This window comes from Lipophrys pholis (assembly GCF_963383615.2).
Source record: "Lipophrys pholis genome assembly, chromosome: 7".
NCBI classification, from domain to species: domain Eukaryota; kingdom Metazoa; phylum Chordata; class Actinopteri; order Blenniiformes; family Blenniidae; genus Lipophrys; species Lipophrys pholis.
The window spans coordinates 18,375,811-18,394,694 of record NC_137638.1 but is presented as its reverse complement, the minus strand read 5'-3'; the positions used below and the strand labels follow the sequence as shown (position 1 = coordinate 18,394,694).

Genomic DNA, 18,884 nt, shown 5'->3' with positions numbered 1-18,884 from the left:
CCCACATCTCTCCTCAACATCTAAGAGAAGATGAATTCAGAAGGCCTGTCCTCTCCTACCTAGCAAGAAAATACTTCAATCAATAATTCAGATGGTCCTGGGTAGGCTTGTATAGTTAACCCTCTCGCCTTATAAAGCCATATTGCACAATATCATAAGCTGTGGTTTTTTGTTTGTTTGTTTGTTTGTTTCCACACAGACAGAGCACATTGCCATCTCTTTAATGCGACTGAGTGAGCCTTGATGGGTCACAGGCGAGCACCACACAATTTTCACTTGATTTTTTAGGATTCCTCAAATCCAACAGAAGTTTTTAAAAGAAAAATCAGCACAGATGATAATACAAATCAGGATCTTTTTTTCCCCAAAGGCACAGTCCCAGAGGCCTTTTCTAAAAGGCATACAGCAGGACGTAATTCTAGGAGCTTACCGTGCTTTATTTCCCAGCATCACAACCTTGTATGTTCAGCTGAAAAAGCTTATGGTCTCCAAATATTCATCTAGTTTGTGCAGTGGGTATATTGCTGTATCCAACAATCTAACTCAAAAGTCTGGGGATTTTGCTTTTTTTCTTCCTGATTCCTCTTACTGTTTGTGAGGCTCTTTGAATGTTCCTGTGGACAAACAGGGCTGCCCCCCCCCCCCCCCCCCCCCCCCTCCAAATGATCTCAAATGTACCAACGCTGCCAAAGTCTGAGGGTGCTGCAACCTTGAGAAAATAATATATATGGAAATGGGAAACCTATAAAGCATCTCTCTTATTGTTCTCCCTGCAGTGTTGTATTTATGTTTAAGAAATGATTTTGTCTCCTCAGGATGAAAAAATGTAAAGAATACCTTACTTTGAAAAAAAAAAAAAAAAAAGGAAAAAGATCATATATGAGTCTTAGATTTCAACATAAGAAGTCTGAATATTTCAGAAAAAAAAGAAAAACCTGTAAAATCCTTTAGTGATGGGGTTTTCAACTTTTGAATGTGCCTACAGCCAAGCATCCCAGTGATTGCTTACCCTCTCCAGTTCTGCAATCTCCCCCTAATCTTCCAACAACCATCATTTTCAATTTGCTGAAACTGCCACAGTCCCCTCTCCATCCCAATGATCACAGTAGATATTTTGTGTGTTCCCTGCTTTTTGTCGATCTCAGGACTGAAATTTCTTTTCATAATGTAGATGGTTGATTCATCTGACCTCTCCTCTCCTATGTATTATTGTTTGACATAAGTAAATAAAGCTGATGACTTGTACGTCTGTCCAGTTTATTTAATTATTCACATTATTCATTCTCTCTCGCTGTCGCTCTCGCTCTCGCTGTCGCGCTCTCTCTCTCTCTCTCTCTCTCTCTCTCTCTCTCTTTTTCTTTCTCTCTCTCTCGCTCGCTCGCTCTCTCTCGCTCTCTCTCTCGCTCTCTCTCTCTCTCTCTCTCTCTCTCTCTCTCTCTCTCTCTCTCTCTCTCTCTCTCTCTCTCTCTCTCTCTCCACAATCTTTAAGACCCTTCAGAAGACCTTCCTGTAATGGAGGTAAGCATATTAGTCTTAGGATTCACTTCGCACATCACTACCATATGCCGGCCTTTACAATCCTGTTGTTAACTTGACCTTTTTCACCTTTACAGCAGTAGCCTATGTTGTGGCATCATTAGGGCCTCACAGTTTATTAACAAACATGTGTTGTTTGCGCAATCATTTGGAAAGCGTTGGTGGGTTTCTGGATTGTATCTTTTGGAGAAATTGATTCACACAATTATTTGTCACAATGCACACGATTGGCAAACAAAATTTAAAGAGATTCCCTCTGGGATTATTAAGGTTTTATCTATTCTGTTTTAATATAAATCTGCAATATAATGACTAATAACATTGTCACCACACTTATAAACCAACACATGTAATAACACTACTCACAGAATTCATGTCAACACATCAACTCTTCCTCGAGCAGGTGACCACATCTGGTACCGTTCACGTTTGTTTATATTGTTTTCAAATGTTTAATAAGAAATTCAGGATCCACCCCATCATAGATGATCTTACAAAAATAGCCATACATTGAGCTTTATGCTGCTGTTATATTTCACTCATTTGTTCCTCACAGTCCACGGTACATAAAATCGCTTTTAAATTGAACTCATAGCAAACAATTATGATAAATGTCCTTAAGAAAAGCAGGATGCACGTAAAATTGGTCCAAGTGACAGCATGACTTTTTTTTAAAGACACAATGCTTCTTGCAGGTCTTTATCTTTTTTGTAAATGATATAGTACATTACCAGGGTAAAACGTTAATATGTCACATATATATGTCACATAATCAGGGTGTTTCTTTAACAGTGTTTGTACTTTTACTTTTGATTTATAAATATTTCATCAAGTGGAATTTTCCAAAGAGAAGTTTGTCTTTTTCGGACTGTCTCACACCCCAATCACTCAGAGAAACACTTTTATGTTCAACGTATCTGATAGTAGTGACTTACTGTCACAAACTTCCCGTCAGAAAAGCAATCCACTATACATCTAAATGTTTAACAACATACGTACATTCAAGAACTCAATTTAGACGCTTTTCGTCTCCTCTCCCTCCTCGCTCCCAACCTCTCCACCCACCTAAAACATCAGATAAGCCGTAGACTGATGAGCCAGCCGCCTCCACCAGAGCGTGTGGTACTGCGAGACTGCACACTGATTTCATACACGCTCGCTCAGACAGAAAAAGAGCTCTGTGGAGCAGAAATGCTTCTCTTATTAGCAAAACTCATTCACCTGCACGCCACATTGAGTCCCTGGCAATTTCACAATAAATCATGAGAGATGCCTATGGAGGCCGACCAGCAGGCTGAGACTCTGCCACGGACGTACCCTCGCCTGTCAGTTTAGACACTCTGAATCATTTCGGGTTCAGCAGCCTTGTTTCATCTTAGATGAACTGAAAGGTCATCTCACACGCCACCAACCCAATATGTCTCTGACTCCTCATCTCCCAGTCCCTCCAGTGATTGCTCATTCCATTTAGAAATACCACACTGTGGTGAAGTATTTCTCTGGGTATCATGGAGGGAATTTCAAGAAATCATCTCAGACAAAGAATTAGCACTGACTTCAAACAGGAAAAACTGGTGTGATCTTCACCCTCAGCCCGACTTTCTTTCAGTGTGCAGAATCATTAAGCAATGATTTATTTGTCACTTTTTCAATGAAATTAGAAGAAATGATGAGTGTCTGTGAGAGCAATTTAGGTTTCTGTGTCTGCGTCTGGCTGCAGGACCTCAGGCAGACAATGACTGTTGCACTTGAAGCCATCAGACAGTCTGAAGTTTTGCTTGGTGAATAAAGAATGAGTTGGCGCAGGTCCAGCCCAGTATCCGCTTGAGACTCATCAGCCTAAACACCTTAAAGCTTAACCGGCTGGACAATGGCTGCACAATTTGTACTGCCAATATCGAAGCTAGTTAGTTTACTTAAGACCTTCTGGCTGAAACTGTCAACTTTCCCTTATGTGCGGTTGCTGAATGAGGGCCGTTACAACATGATCCTGCTTGGCTGCCACTCGGTTTGTTGAGACACATTTGTGGCAGTGAGTGCACACATGCTGCAAGCAACTGAGCCATTTTGTTAACAGCTCACACTTCCTGTGCAAATGTGTGGTTCCAGAGTTGCTGACAGTGACACTTGCAGGACCAGGCCCTGCCCTACTTAACAGGCTGCAGGGAGGAGGGCAGGCCAAGTTGTCAGCAGCGCTAGGTGCTCACTGCTTAGATAAACCTGCAGGATTAGTGGCCCAGTTAAAGTTGGGGCAAAGAGGATTAGCCTCTTCTGAGGTGGCGAGAGATTCCCGGTGTCCTTCAGCGCTGCTGGCCTCATAGAGAGTTGGGGGTGGGCGGGGTGGAGGGGTGGGGTGTGAAGGGAGAGTGAGCATCACTATTGCACTATTGCAACATTTTAAAGAGGAAGAGGAAATGCGAGGTGTAATGATGAAAGGTGAAAGGCAATGAACCAGTTCATAAATTGTTGCCAGCTTGTGGTTTCATTAGAAAGGCAAAAGCCCATAATTACTGGCCAGGTGTTACAGAGAGGTCAACGAGACCTGAGACTCACTGGAAGACATATATTACAAGTGCACTGCATTCACAGTAGGCTCTACGCTTTTACAGTAATAACAGCGACAATCTAATATTTACTGCTCTAATTAAAATATATATAAAGACACAGTATGTGCGCTCCATAGTGAGAAAGTGCAGCAGACACGGGCGATGTTTGTCCAGCTCAGATAGGACGCGTACAGGCAACAGGGGAACTTAGACCTCTGCTGCCATCACCAGGCCGGAGGAGGAACTGCAGATAAGACCTTAAACGTGAAGAAAGCTTATACTTTTCGTAAGTATTACATTCATTCGATTTTAGTGGAGGCATTAAAGCTGTTTATTGAAACAGAACTGACAACTGGAACACATTTCTAGATGAAAACATTGATTCTTCTCTATGAAAGACAATTTGTGTTTTTCCCCCCCAAGTGTCGTCTCATTGAACAAACCCCCAAATTCTTACCCACTCTTCTTCATATCATGATAGAAATATAACTTTTAAAATAATATAGAAAACGGCCTTCTTCATTTTGTTTGGTTCCAGTACTCAGTGGAAAACATTCCCAGAAACAAAAGATTGTATGCCTCTGCAGAAATTGAAAGACAAATAATTGTGCATTTCATAAAATATAGCCAGTGTTTACTGTGCTGTGCAGCATTATATACGAATGACACCAGAATGTATAAACATAGGATGTAAACATAATGAACAATGACCTGTGACCTTCAACAGTAATGAATTTGTGAAAATAAATTGTATGGTCTATGTGCTTTTAATGAAACACATGCATACATGCAGTAGATGCGCATAAAGAAATGCTGTATAGGGCAAGGAGCCAATTGCAATGAAAACACTGCAGCAAATAGGGGGAAGTACATAATGGTGAGGACTGAGAGTTGATTATGCAAATACCCCAGCTGCAAAGAAACAATAACTCTGGAAATTCAAAGACAAACCATAACACGGAAGGCTATTGTCTCACATTTGCATATTTTCTTGACAACTATAACCTGCTCATCATGCCCATCTTGTTCAGAATAATGTCTTTGTATTCATACAATAATGCACACATCAGAAATTGGCAGAGTGCATTGTTTCTGTTCAAATCAAAGCCTGAGCTTGCAGTCCAAGCCTCAGACTTTTTAAGTCTAAGCAACTATTAAATAATACAAAATTACAATAAAAAACAAAATCATAATGACTAAAATATATATCCAGCTTCTATACAGTAAAGCCCTGCTGCTTGGGGAAATAATCATTCAAATCAGCACATAGTGTTTAATCTTCATGGCCTTTGCAGGAAGCTCACAGAATGGCTCAAGCAAACAAACAAAAAATGATTTCTATTCAATAAAACTATAAATATTTATTGGAATATTTGTAGAAGAAGTATTTTACATTGCAATTATAACTGTAGATTTCTATCAAAGCAATTGCTTACACTGCTAATATAAGAATGTGGTAATTACGCCTCTGGAGGTGAATAGAAAAGACATTTTCTGTGAGAATATAATGACAGAGAAACTGCAGAAATGTTTTTACTCCCTTCAATCCCTGAGCGATCAGAGGTACAGCACATATTTATGTTTCCTCTTCTTATGTGGCAACTCAACACTAACAACTTACAGCTTGATAATGCACCGGTCTTCTTCTTTTATCTTGGGGTTTGTGTTTGGCTGTGTTGTGTTTTCGGAACAGTAATTCTTTAGAAATGTGTTAATCCAGTGTGTCTGCGCGCACAGTCCTCCGGACTATTACCCTGACAATGTTGCTTTCGTATTCACTTTCCTTCCCCTGAACAAAAGGCACATGAGATGTGTGCAAATTAGTACACTTATTGGCCAAATTGTCCCCTGCAGACTGATCTCATTGATGCTGATGGCGTTCTGCTGCCTCTTTATAACAAGGACAGCGCAAGTCCTCTGAATGCATCAGTGCCTGGATGTGAGAGGCTCCATCTCTATCACCAGATCACGAGGATGAGGACCTTTACTCAACTCCATCACACGCGGGACGACTGTGGACCAGCGATCTGAGGGCGATAAAGAAGGAATTTATTGTATCTTTTGGGGTGAAAAGAATGTGGTTCACATTGATTGAATTGAATTTGTCTTTGTAGGTAATCATGAGATCACGGTGAGAGTTTCACCTCTTCTCAGGGCTCTAACACCCTGCTGTAGCCCATTGGTCTGGACGGTCTCACTCTTGCCAGGATCCTCATTGATTATCGCCAGATTCTGATTCCAGTGACACCAGTTCACCTCATCCACCCTGAGGTTAACAAGACTTAGTGCTATGTGACATCTGCTTGAGGGGGATTGTGACAAAGAGTCACACAAAGTACCTGAAACACCAACGTCGGTCTGGCGTGCCATCCGAGTTCCTCCCCACAGTCACCATCTCACCAGCTCGAAAAGACTTGCGAAGGCAGACTGGGAACGAACGCTCAATGTCCAGAATGGTTGTCGCCCACTTTGTGAAACAGAAAAGAAACTCACCATGTCTGACAACTCTGATTAAGTCTTTGAAGCTACTTTTTTGATTGCAATGAAATTGTATTAGTGAGATCTTCTGACTCTTTCTCTCTCTTATGTGGAGTTAGCATAATTGCCTCACAGCGACCAGCCCATGGTGTACCATGCAGTTATCCAAGTGTTAAATGGGATTAGCTGGAGGACAAAAGTTGCAAATGTAGTTTTTAACTACAATCCCGCCAAAATAAAAATACACCCATCAAAAGCAGCTCCCCTAATCACGTCTTTGTGATTAGGACTAAAAAGCCGGCATTAACATGTAACAGAAAGCTGATGTGCGAGTTAAAAAAGGAACCCACAAACAACCAGATTACCTGAAGCTTCCAGATCTTCTTGCTCTCCTTTGAAACCTCCCCCACCGTCTCCCCCATCAGAGCGATCAACATGTTGAGCAGCAGCACAAAGGTGAGAATGATGTAAGTGACTAAGAGGATGAGAAACACTGCTGGATACTGAGCACTCTGTATCATGTCCAGTTCTCCCATCCCAATGGTCAGCTTGAAGAGGTCCAGCAGAAAGGCGCTGAAAGTGTCCGGGTCTCTGCAGTTCGGGTAGGTGGGGCAGCCCCCTTCACACTCTGTGCCCGCTGGAGGACACGCCGTCAGCAGGGACACCAAGGCTGCATGTTGGAAGAAACAGTGAATTACAGAGTGTGTTCAGACGCACATAAAAGATGCAAGTCAGTAGGGAAAACTTTGTCTTCCTACCTGATGCATAGCCAATCATGAAGAGCACGTACACCAGCAGGAATCTGAAAAGGTCCTTAAATAGAATCTATGTACAATAAAAAATAAAAAATGTGTCAACACATTTCACACTTTTCAGTTTACAGATTGTTTTGCTTTTATCATCAAACCTTTTGTATCATGATGCTGTAGGTGCCGGTGAGCTTCAGCCCTCTGGTGAAGTAAAGCGTGTTCATCCAGCCAAGGACCAGCGCGAACACCATCACAGTGACATATGCCTCGGTGCCGGACAGGTAGAGAGCAGCTGTGACTACGATCAGTACAGAGTAGATAAAGCTGGAAAAGACAAGAGAGGAACTCCCTCAGTGAAACTGTTTCAATGCTGAAGTCTCAGAAACTGAAGTGAACAACACAGCTAAAGATTTGAATCAACACTGTTCAGAAGTGTGACACCCTCTGCTCTGTTTGGATTGTAATTTTAATTACAGCTTAAAATTACACATGTTAAGGAGGAGACCAAGAAAGCAATTAAAAGACTCAACTAAAAGGTTGCAGGATATGCCTCAGGTAAAAATCAGCACGAGATAGAGCAGAGGTGAAGATGAGGCCAAAGGAAGGAGACTCACTACAGTAGTTGAAAGGATCCATCAATAAATAAGGACTTCACCCCGGGGCATTTCTTTAGGAAGAGATCCTTAATCTGCAAGAGTGACAACAACGCTGTTGGTATAGATACGATGGAAAAGACAGTGTAACTGCTGCGAGCGGTTGGTGATCAAACGGCCAACAAGCCGTCAGAACACGTTCACTCACATTTGTGAGGAAGAAGAAGATTCCTGATGCCAGTGTGACAATCTCTCCTGCCATCCGTAAGTAGTCAGATGATGTGACGTACGGATACGGAGGCTGAAAGGAAAATAAAAGTCTTCATTTCACCAAGATTCAGCTCAGTCTCAGAACTATAACACTGTGCACATGGAGATTACGTCATATAAAGGCAATTCACAAGAGAAAAAGTTGATTTGAATGAACAGTGACTTTGATATCCATTCACAGACTCACGCAGAGTTTGATGAGGAGACTGTTGTCAATTTAATACATATTAGAATTAAGCTATAGAGCCAGTAGCTGGTTGTCTGAGCTTAATATGAGCCTGTAGCTTACTGTTAAACTACTATTCTAACTTTACTAATGCAAAGCTGTTCACTCCATTTGTCACTTTATGCCACTGTAATCTAGGTAGCTGCTGGCTGTAGCTTCATACTCAGCATAATAACATGGCAGCAGGATCAATCTTCTTATCTAACTTATGGGAAGGCAGCAGATTTAAGAGGAACATTTAAACAGTGAGGTAAATGCTGTTTTGGTTGGTAGCGGTAAAGCTTTTGAGTACAAACACGTTTTTTTGTATGAGGCCTTCCTATAAATTCTGAATACAAAATAAATATCTACTTTATTCAAACATTGTGTCTTCATCCTTCACACATACCACTCCTTGTGTTGGGTGGTAATAAGCCACCAGGGTAAAGATGATCATGGTAATGAGGTAGGAAACCACGCTGATGTAGAACGTGACAGCAGCAAACTTCTGCCACTTGGCTCTCAATAGCGCATTAATGGGCTCCACTGCGAGCATCTCATGGCGGTTCTTTGACAACAAGACAAAAAAATAGGACACAATGTCATTAATGGAAATTAAAACTTGAAAATCTTGATATTGGACACACAAACATGATATTTGATTCACTTTCTTTATGTTTTATTGAGATGTTTTCATGTCTTCCCCCGTTGCTTTAATGTGCCTAATACCCCAGCAGCAACCCAGCATTTAATTTCAGCCATTAGAATAACAATGAAAGTTTAATCACCTCGTTACGGCTGTTGTAGACAAGGATTTCCAGCACAGACGGCTCTTCTCCACATGTATCCAGTGAGGACAGGTCATAGAGGGAGGAGTACACCGGACCGTAGGCCCAGTCCTTGAACTTACGTGACAGATGACGAGCGTCCTCATCCTTGATTTCACGGCGAATAATGTGCTGAAAAACCTGAAGGAACATTAGATTGGTTTAAACCGAGAGAAGGACAAAAAGACACCATTGAAACACTTTCAATTGTACCAGCGTTAATGTATCTACCCCTATCTTGCCCAGTTTGGCAGCCATCATGAGAGGCGACATGCCATCATTGTTGAGCACCGTCTCCAGGCTGCAGTCTGGGTACAGCTTGGCACTCTTGATCAGCAGAAGGTCGTACATCTTTGTGAGGAAGCGGGTGTTGTCCTTGGTGTTGTCTGCGATGTGCACCAGCGCGTGCAGCACCGTGTTTCCGCGTGAATCTTGGCGTCGCAGGTCAGCTTTCTTGTGAGGATTCTCGGTCAGGTAGTGCACTATGTCAGGCTGATTGGTGCATGCAGCCAGGGAGAGAGGCAGCTCACCTGGGCGACACAGAAAGGCAGGGAGACAGAGAGAGCGCTCTGACTTAAATTCTGAATTCACAGAGGATTAGGACAACTGTATTGCAGATTAAAAATAAGCAAATCAACAGGAGGGTTAATTAAGAACTGTAGCTGGCGTACGTACGAGTTCACAAAGCATACTAAACATGGATCAAAGATCTGACTTAAATCCCTGCTATGAAAACAGCACAATTAGCAGTTGTTTGAGGGAGGGGCGCAATGGGGCCAGAGTGCCAAAAGCAGCTGCTGAAAATGAGCCGTTGCCATGGGTGACAGATTACTTTGTCACCTCGCATAGAAACGCTCTTCTTCATGGATTTGCACGGGTGCATGCAGAGTGTTAGCGTGAGCCTAAATCCCATTAGCCATCAGCCCTGCCAGGTTCCTGTTCACCTCGCTGCAAAGCTCCGCAGCAAATTACTCACACTGTGCCTGGACACACTGGGATTTGGGAATGACAACCCTGGTAAGTGCAAATAGAAATCATCTCATCTGTGATGAGTAAGAAATACGGCGCATGATGGTAATCAAGTAAAGTGTTGTTGAATTTGGGTTGAGTGGGGAAAAGAAACAAAACACTGGAAGTCCGCCTTTGTTTTAATGTTTTGGAGTTTAATATTTAAATGAATTACATACAATAATCTTGTTTTATAATTACATTACATTAAGAGGGGAAGAAGCAAGTGTTCATGTCGAGACGCACTAAGCCTTCATCTTCTATTCATGAGAAGTAAGAAAAATAAGAAAATTGAAAAAATGGGAAAAAACACGTTTTAATCCTAACTCACAAAACCTAAAAAAAAATAAAAATAAAGAAGATATAAATACCGAACTTACAGCATTATCTCCCTCACACTTGCATTCATACATCCACACATCCAAACACAGCAAACAAATAGCCAACCATTTTCATCAAACAAAAGCATGCATTTAAGGTTAATTGTGTTCCTAAATTTTCCATCAGTATGAATCTGTGTGATTGTCAGTCTCTCTGTGTTTCCTCTGTGATGGACTGGTGTCGTGTCCAAAGTGTACTATAGTCTGCTGTGATTGGCTCAAGGCCCTTGAGACCCTGAAATGGTAAGTAGATTGATGGATGGGTGGACCCTCAACCCAACAATGTAAATAAAGATGTTTTTTTTTTTACATTGTACAAATATTTATTTTTCATGCATCTAAATCTGAAATTATGGTCTGCAGTCATAAATAAAACATTCAAATCACTTGTGAATAATGACCTAAAGCTCACTGGGGAGCTATATGCTGGGATGTCTCGGGTAAAATCTAAACAGCAGCCAAAAGAGGGCAGTGTTGAGCTCAGTTTAACCTGGTCTGCTTTCTCCCTTGCAGGTCAGTGAGGCCCTCCAGCAGAGGATGTTTACTTTTCCTAACAGCAGAACACACAGCGCTTTTAAATGTCAGTCTTTCTTACTGGTGACGGTTTCTCGTATGATACTTTGAAAAAAATGTGTGTCCAAGGTGGAGTTCACCACCAGACCTCAGCAGTATCCTGAATATTTAAAAAAAAAATTGTTAAAAAGCACCAGAGTGGAATTTAGAGTCATTTCATTTCTTCATAGTGACAGAGGTTTTATTTATTAATTAGTTTTATTAATTAAATGATCTGAGGAGCTGCTGTCACACATTACAAAACATTAATGTTAGGTCTATCTCGCAAAAGAGAAAATAACTACTTGTCAGGAGAACAGTAAGAGTGGAAACTGAGAACGAGACTGGTGAAATCATAAAAAAACCTCAGACACACCACATCACTGTTAAAGTATGAGGTCATACGTGGAGTTATTTCTATAACTCCATGTATGTCATACTGTTAAAATATTCTAAAAACAGAAACGCAATGAACGCTTCTGTTTTAAACACAACATTCATGTGTCGGCGTAACGGTTATTACCAAAGTAGAAGTAGCCCCCCTCATCTCTGGGCTGGAAGAAGCGTCCCCTCGCCTGGGCGTGAACATCAGCTCCCTGCTCCACCAGCAGCTCCACGTACTGTTTACAGCGCCGCTCGATGGCAATGTGCAACGCCGTCTGACCTGGCGGCAATACACAGCATAGAGACACCAGTACGGATAACAGTTTCTCATTTTGTGTCATGCCGAACAGAATACAAGGAAACATTTGCATTTAAATCCAAAACTTAGGTATAGAAGTAAATGTGTATTCTGGAAGCAAATAGCACAACTACACAGGAAAAACACCATCACCAAAAACACAGTAAAAATAAAATAAAATCAAAGATTCACAAGCTTTGCAACTACGCTGAACATTTCTGTGCAGGTTGTTTCAATGGGGTGAAAACCAATAGACACTGAGCTTTTAAACATTTTACACTGACACATAAAAGCAGCAAAGAGTAATAAAAGTGGTTGTATGAACAGGCGAATCTGAGGTAACAATGAAGCGCAACAGCAGGTTTTGTTTTAAAAGGCATTAAAAGATGAATGGGTTGGATTCCATCTCACAACAGACAACGTATGTATTGAAATCAAAACAAAAAGAATTTGGAAGGCCTCATTTATAGGACTGTGAACATACCTAGTTAGAGTAAAGGCATTCCATTTCTAAATAGTTTGCCTCACCAGCAGTTTAGCGATTATTATTGTCACTATTTCCTGTCTTATTTTGAAGTCTCTTGTTTCAGGAGCCGTGATTTCCCCTCCTCATGTCTGATTGCTGCTTCCTGCCCTGATGTGTTTCACGTGTGCCTGAGCGTGTGATTGTCTGCGCCTGGTGACTGCAGGTTGCGCTTCAGTTCTGTGTCTTGTTGCTCGTTCATCTGTGTTGCTTCACCGCTCACTCTGGCTTTCTTCTTGTGCTCTGGACTCATGATTTTGACCTTTTTCTGTCCGAGCAAGATTCCTGTCCAGCCCTCAATTGAGATTCAAGATTTTGACCTTCCCCTGCACGACCACTGCTCTGCTGCAACGCTCTCCACCTTCCCTTTTCCCCTCGAGAACAATGGAATACTTTTCTCACTACCTGCTGGGTCCGGCCTTTCAGTCCACGTTTCAGTTGTGATAGTAACAGTCAATTATACGCCCACACTAAAAATGTTAATAGGTGTGCAATTTGAGATGCAGAAGGTGTGTAATTTAAGTAATACAACTTTTGTGGATTATGTGCCAGTAGTTAGTCACTGAGATATCCAGTTTGTCCAGCTTTTTTTTTTAATCTTTATTTGGGGGCAAGAAATTCATCTACATTTGATCTGCCAGTTTTCCTAATGAACTGTGGACAGACTTGTTGCTGGACTCAAGGCTGGACAGGATGGAGCTGGTTAGCCTACTGAATTCAGTACCTAAACTCAACACATACACATCTTTTGAATTACATCATACCCATTATATTAATAAAACAGAAAGTATAATTATATGCTGTACCTTGAAGTCCCAGGGTCTTTAAACAAGAAATTTTAAAATACAAATGGCGTCAGTGCAGCTGCAAATGATCCTCATGAAGTTATTTCTGTACCTCTGTAGTAAACATCCCTGAAGGAAGTGTTTATGAACTCTCTCAGGTTTCCGGTCTTCTCTGCGATGTCCACCAGCAGTGGGATGGTCGGATTCTGACCACCATAAAGGTTCAGCAGAGCTTTAGGCAGACATGTCTTACCAGTGGATAGTTCTAGGAAAAAAAAAAACAGGAACAGGAAAGAATATTGTTTAGTCTACTCACAAATGTAGAAAAAAATAAGTCATTTTGATGACATGTAAAAGAGAAAACCCGAGGATGACACCAAAAAGTCAGAGATAACTTATTTCTGTTGTGGTCCTCATACATCTAATCTTCAAAACTGATTAGTTATTCACTGTTAAAGTACTTATAAAAGTGTATATGCTGTATGTTTGGGCTTATTGCTCATTTTTATTTCTCATCTGGGGCAAATAATTGTCAAAAAATATAATTTTATCTTTTCTCTTGAAATGCTTCTTCTATCTCCTGTGTGCCACCAACTATGCTTGGGATACGAATGAAGTGGTGGTTTCCACAGTGCAACACTTTGACGGATAGTGGAACAAACGTTATTTTCACACATTAAAACCTGACCTGGTCTGTTACGTCTGGTCTAAACCCATTATGACTTCGTTTATGACTCTAGATGTTGAGCTGGATTTGGTTGCTCGTCCAGTCTCCTGTCACCGTCTCAAATGAGTCTTCCAAATCTGGTTTTAACCTCGAGTCTTGGCTAGACCAAAATTCCTCCAGGTTCTAGACCAATAGGATCAAATTCTTTTTGCGTAGAATCTGGAGTCCTTCTGGTGCCAGGCTCTCAATCCCTGGTCTTCAAATGTTTGTTGTTGTTTTTTTTTTAAGGCATTTTTGTTGAGAATCCATGTTTCACGTTTAAATTCATGTTTCAATTTTAGACGTATGGTCTGTCTACTCCCGTATGAAGGTGTGTATCTGCCCCACCTTCCTGTTCCTCCCTCTCCTAATGCGTCTTCTACCTTCTGTATATATAAGCTGTGGGCATCTGCCTGAATGTTGCCAGTTCATCATGTTGCTTTGTCTTGTGTACCTGCGTCAAGTCAAGTCCCACAGATCAACTTTCTCTTCCTGTATTTTTACAACCTTGTTTTGAACCCCGGCTGTGAATTGTTGATCGTCCCTTTGTACGTTTGCATTGTTGACTGAACACATATGAAGTGAACCTGCTGCTGTGTTTGATTTCACTCAACTCCGGTATCCTGAGTCGTGCAACTAGGACCCCTGTCACCCCTGAATGGTGACACTGCCGACGACTTTTGGACAAAAAAAAAAAAAAAAAAAATGTTCCTGGAAATTATAAATGCATATACATACTTTGAAATGATAGTGATCAGGCAGTTTCAACCCTATGTTTAGGCTTTCAGGTTTAAAAAAACCAAAAAAAACTGCAAAGCCTTTTTCAACTTTTTCAGCAGTTTGCTGTGATTTTTCTCTGCTCCTTGTTATAAGCCTGAAAAAACTTCTCGGACACACACACACACACACACACACACACACACACACACACACACACACACACACACACACACACACACACACACACACACACACACACACACACACACACACACACACACACACACACACACACACACACACATTAAGCTTTCCTCAGGCCTGCTTTCACTCGGACAAAGACCTCTGACATCACTCCATCTTTTCCGGCTCACATCCTCGAAGCCAAAAAAGCATTTAGAGAGAAAAAAGGGGGGGGGGGGGGGGGTTAGGTCACATGTAAAGCGAAAATAAGATAAAGCTGACTTCCTACTGCAAACTACCAAGTTGGACTGAAAATGTCAAAGTTAAAATCTGTAAGAGTGTCTGTGTCCGTGTACCTCTAAACTCCTCATCAGTTAACCTCTTCTCATGACTTTGCAGGTACTCCAAAAGGCCATCGAGGGCCTCGGCGTCTGCCCGTGACACACAGTCGAAGAGGAGAGAGCGGTTGAATATCTTCATCACTTTCGGTGGGTCCGAGCTTTGGTCCTCATCGCAAGATGCCTCAGCTTTACTGAGAGGAGACGCAGAAGACATGATGTCACTGTGTCATATTTGACTTTACGAAACGGAGGGAGGCATTCCTTTTTAAGTTCATAGTTAGTTTTTTTTACATTTTACTGACAGCAAGCTGGGAGTTCAATCTGATTTTAGTGCACGATCCTTTAAGCCTTCACCCACACCCTTAAGGGTGCCAATAAATGGACCTCTGAGTGTAACGGGCGGGTAAGGCAGCCAGGAACAGGAAGCAGCCTAAATATTACCTCAGGAGTGGCAGAGGAACCAACAACATGCCCTCTGTTAGGTGAGGGAGCAGCCTGAATGAAAGGCTGCTTCACAGCCGCAGTGTTTGTATGTGTGTGTGTTTATACTTCTTCATGTGGGACACCTCTGTCTACAGAGCGCCATTTGTAAGAGGCTTTCGTTTTTTTATGACAACATTTTTCCAAACTCGCCCCTTTCAGCATGGAAACAATTTGGAGGGACACACAGTTTATAACACAGGTGTTTGGACAAACAGTAAACCTTCTTCTCACCCTCTCGGAAGCTTCTTCCTGCGTCTCTTCTGGTTGCTCGTGTTTCTATAGGTACCATAGTCAAACAGTGAGTCCATGGGTGCTTTCTTTGGGCCCGGAACCACGTTAGACTCGTATATGGTAGTTTCTAGTAGATCCATTGGGTTGGAAATGCCTTTCTTGAAAGCACCGTGGAACTTCATCCGCAGGTTCTGTCTGCTGTCTGCAGGCTGATCTGGCTGAACCAGCACCAGGACCGGATCTTGACTGGTGTCCTGAGTCGATGGGGAGCCATCCTCACCTTCGAACAGGTCTGAGAGTCCAGACAGGGCGAAGGCTGCCTCACCGTCAGACTGAGCAGCCACGTCATTTTCCGAGTCTACAGAAACAGCAGCTCTGGCAGGGACGGAGCCACGGGTGTCGGCCTTGGACAAGGCAAGGTGGCACCGTTTGAGAAGGGTGGAACGGCCCTGGAACAACAACCAATACAAAATGTACAGCACAAACTGCATGCCAGGACACTCGGGTGAAAGAAGCCCTGATCTGTTAGAATCCACTCATTTTAGTGTGAAGCAGACACATTTCCCCTCATACATATTTCATGACACAATAACTGTCAGCTTAAATATATGACTTAGAAATCTTCTGTCATTGTACCTGCTTTGTTTTAAATTGGTCCACCTTATTCTCTAAAGTATTCACATCTGTGAGCTCCTGCTTATCTGAGCAGCATTAAGGGAACAAAGACTAAAATGTCACTAATAGTAGTAAACCTGGCAGATTCACAACTCACATGTAGACGTGTGGAAGATAAATGCTCGATGAAGAAAAGAAGCACCAAGTGGTTTTAAAATAGTCTTGTTTTTATCTATCCAGCTGAAGTTTTCATGTTTTCAAACATGCAGGTCAACTGTCAGTGACAATATTGGTAGTTCGAGCTCCCATTTCACCCTCTCCATACACTTAGACAAAACACAAACCCGACATTTCTACCACCTTGCATGATCCCTAATTACAGAAGCACTTTCAGAATGAGGACTGTGAAATGTAATGTAATGTGTGGAATGATAAAATAAATATTGCAGGAACCTTTAGAGAAACAAGAATTCTTTTGGATTAATTTGGCCAATAAAATGAGCAAATTTGCAACAAAAATAAAAAAGCTATTGAGAAAATTCTGAATCTAAAATCCAGGTCCAAGGTATGTTTGACTGGCTAAGTCAGCAAATGAATTGCTCTGTACCTCATTCATCCCTTTTATCACAATGATGTGCGAGATTCCTCTTCAGGAGAAACTGGAGATGATGCTGAAGCATGTGGCCGCCCTGCGGAAAAAAAGAGAAACTGTAAAATAAAGTAAACACAATTATACTCACAACTCCAACATATATAGATTTGCTAGTTTGACTGAATAGTCCAATGTTGAGGAAGGGATAAATGGAAACCTTAACAAGGGATTGATGCCAAAACTAATAGGAATCTGGACTCTGATTGGTCAGAGAGGCATGTTTTCTCTAGCAGGAAGAATCACACCACCAGTCTGTTCAAATCAGGACATGAGCTGGAAACTCCAAACACAATTGCTCTTTACAAGTTGTGTAAAACCATTATTTCTTCCACGCAGGTTACTACGACAGTACTCTCTCATAAGGAGCGCTCCCTTCCAAACTAATGACATTCCAGGATTTGTTCATGAGACCTATATAAACTGGACTGTGCTGCAAAAGTGCAACACAAACAGGGAAGCAGGGGTCCCATGGAGGGAGAGGAGTGACTCACAGGACTGTCTGGCACACAGGATTATCATGCCTTTACACTTCAGCGGGCATTCGATAGAGAAAAGACGGAGGGACAAAGGGAGGCTGGCCTTGATAAACTGCTGTAACACACCAAGAACAAAGACCTACGGTACATTATTTAGTGAAGGTGTCTAGAGAGTATTAACCTGACAGAGTGACGGAATGGGATAATAAAGCATCAAGTACACCCGAAGCTCACATATTATCCACTTATTGGGTCAGGAAGTGGACATCCACTTGTGAGAGCTCCTAACTGTGAGTGATTCTAATGTCCCCTCAGAGATGTGGGACTTCCTGCCCTGCCGTCACTGATGTGACATTATCAGTCAGAGGGCTGCTGGGAGGTAAAGCAGGAAAGCAAGAGCTATGCTTTTTAGTTAGTTATTAGGGATTCTAATTGTGATACTCACACATAGAACACACACACACACACACACATATATATATATATATATATATATATATATATATATATATATATATATATATATATATATATATATATATATATATATATATATAGTTAAATAAACTTTTATTGTTGTGCAAAATTAAAGAAACAAAATGATAAACAGCAAAAACAGCAAAATAAAGTTGCAAAAAATAATAGTAACAGTTTCAACAGATCTAATTAGTGCACATTTCTTTATTTCCTTATCAAATAAATAAACTATAAAAATCAGATTCCTTCTTCATAAAAGTCTGCATTACAGAAAACACTTTACTCTGGTCCTCCGAGAAAAGCATGAAGTGTTTCTTACCTTGTTTTCTGTTCTGGTTCTTATTAGAACTGAGCTCCGTAGCCTCGTTCAGCCTTAAGAAAGATCTCAAACTTTATTTCTCAGTTTAGCGCCCACTGGCTCCTTCTTCAACTTTCCTGTAAATCCCGTCAGAAAAAGTGCTTGAACTGAACTTCCCTCTTACTTCTGCTTCGTGTGCTCTTCTCCAGAGGCAGAAACAACGGATGCTTTCACAAATTGACTGGGTGGGACTACATGACTGAACTGACCACTACCTTTCCTGATATTCGGAGCCAACGACGAAATCTGACGTGCAGTTACTCCTATGGCCGCTAGAAGCAGACGAGAGCGCAAAAGACACAACAAAAGAGCTCAATAATAATAACAATAATAACAATAATAACAAGAAGAAGAAGAAGAAGAAGAAGAAGAAGAAGAAGAAGAAGAAGAAGAAGAAGAAGAAGAAGAAGAAGAAATAATAATAATTACCACAGCTTTTTATCACACAAAACTACACATAACTTATTAAAATGAGTAAATTTACACAACTTCATCCTTGGAAAAATGT

The 18,884-nt window shown here is 41.4% G+C and overlaps 1 protein-coding gene across 1 annotated transcript; it reads right to left on the bottom strand.

Moving 5' to 3' along the window:
• Positions 1-4,393: 4,393 nt before the first annotated feature.
• Positions 4,394-18,605, bottom strand: trpv4 (transient receptor potential cation channel, subfamily V, member 4). The gene is made up of 17 exons (XM_080466835.1): positions 18,338-18,605; positions 17,021-17,102; positions 15,799-16,247; positions 15,100-15,275; positions 13,247-13,399; positions 11,668-11,808; positions 9,436-9,734; positions 9,166-9,345; positions 8,787-8,945; positions 8,111-8,203; positions 7,924-7,997; positions 7,468-7,633; positions 7,319-7,385; positions 6,926-7,230; positions 6,422-6,549; positions 6,227-6,348; positions 4,394-6,109 (listed from the first exon to the last, which is right to left on the bottom strand). The coding sequence occupies exons 2-17, from the start codon at positions 17,027-17,029 to the stop codon at positions 6,009-6,011; spliced, it is 2,622 nt and encodes an 873-aa protein (XP_080322961.1). The 5' UTR covers positions 17,030-17,102; positions 18,338-18,605; the 3' UTR covers positions 4,394-6,008.
• Between the last annotated feature and the right edge of the window lie 279 nt (positions 18,606-18,884).

Excerpts from the sequence above, each read along its gene's own strand:
- trpv4 (XM_080466835.1), bottom strand. Across the intron at positions 11,809-13,246 it reads CAGGGATGTTTACTACAGAG|GTCAGACGGCGTTGCACATT; the intron begins GTACAGAAATAA and ends TATTGCCGCCAG. Across the intron at positions 9,735-11,667 it reads GGGGGGCTACTTCTACTTTG|GTGAGCTGCCTCTCTCCCTG; the intron begins GTAATAACCGTT and ends TGTGTCGCCCAG.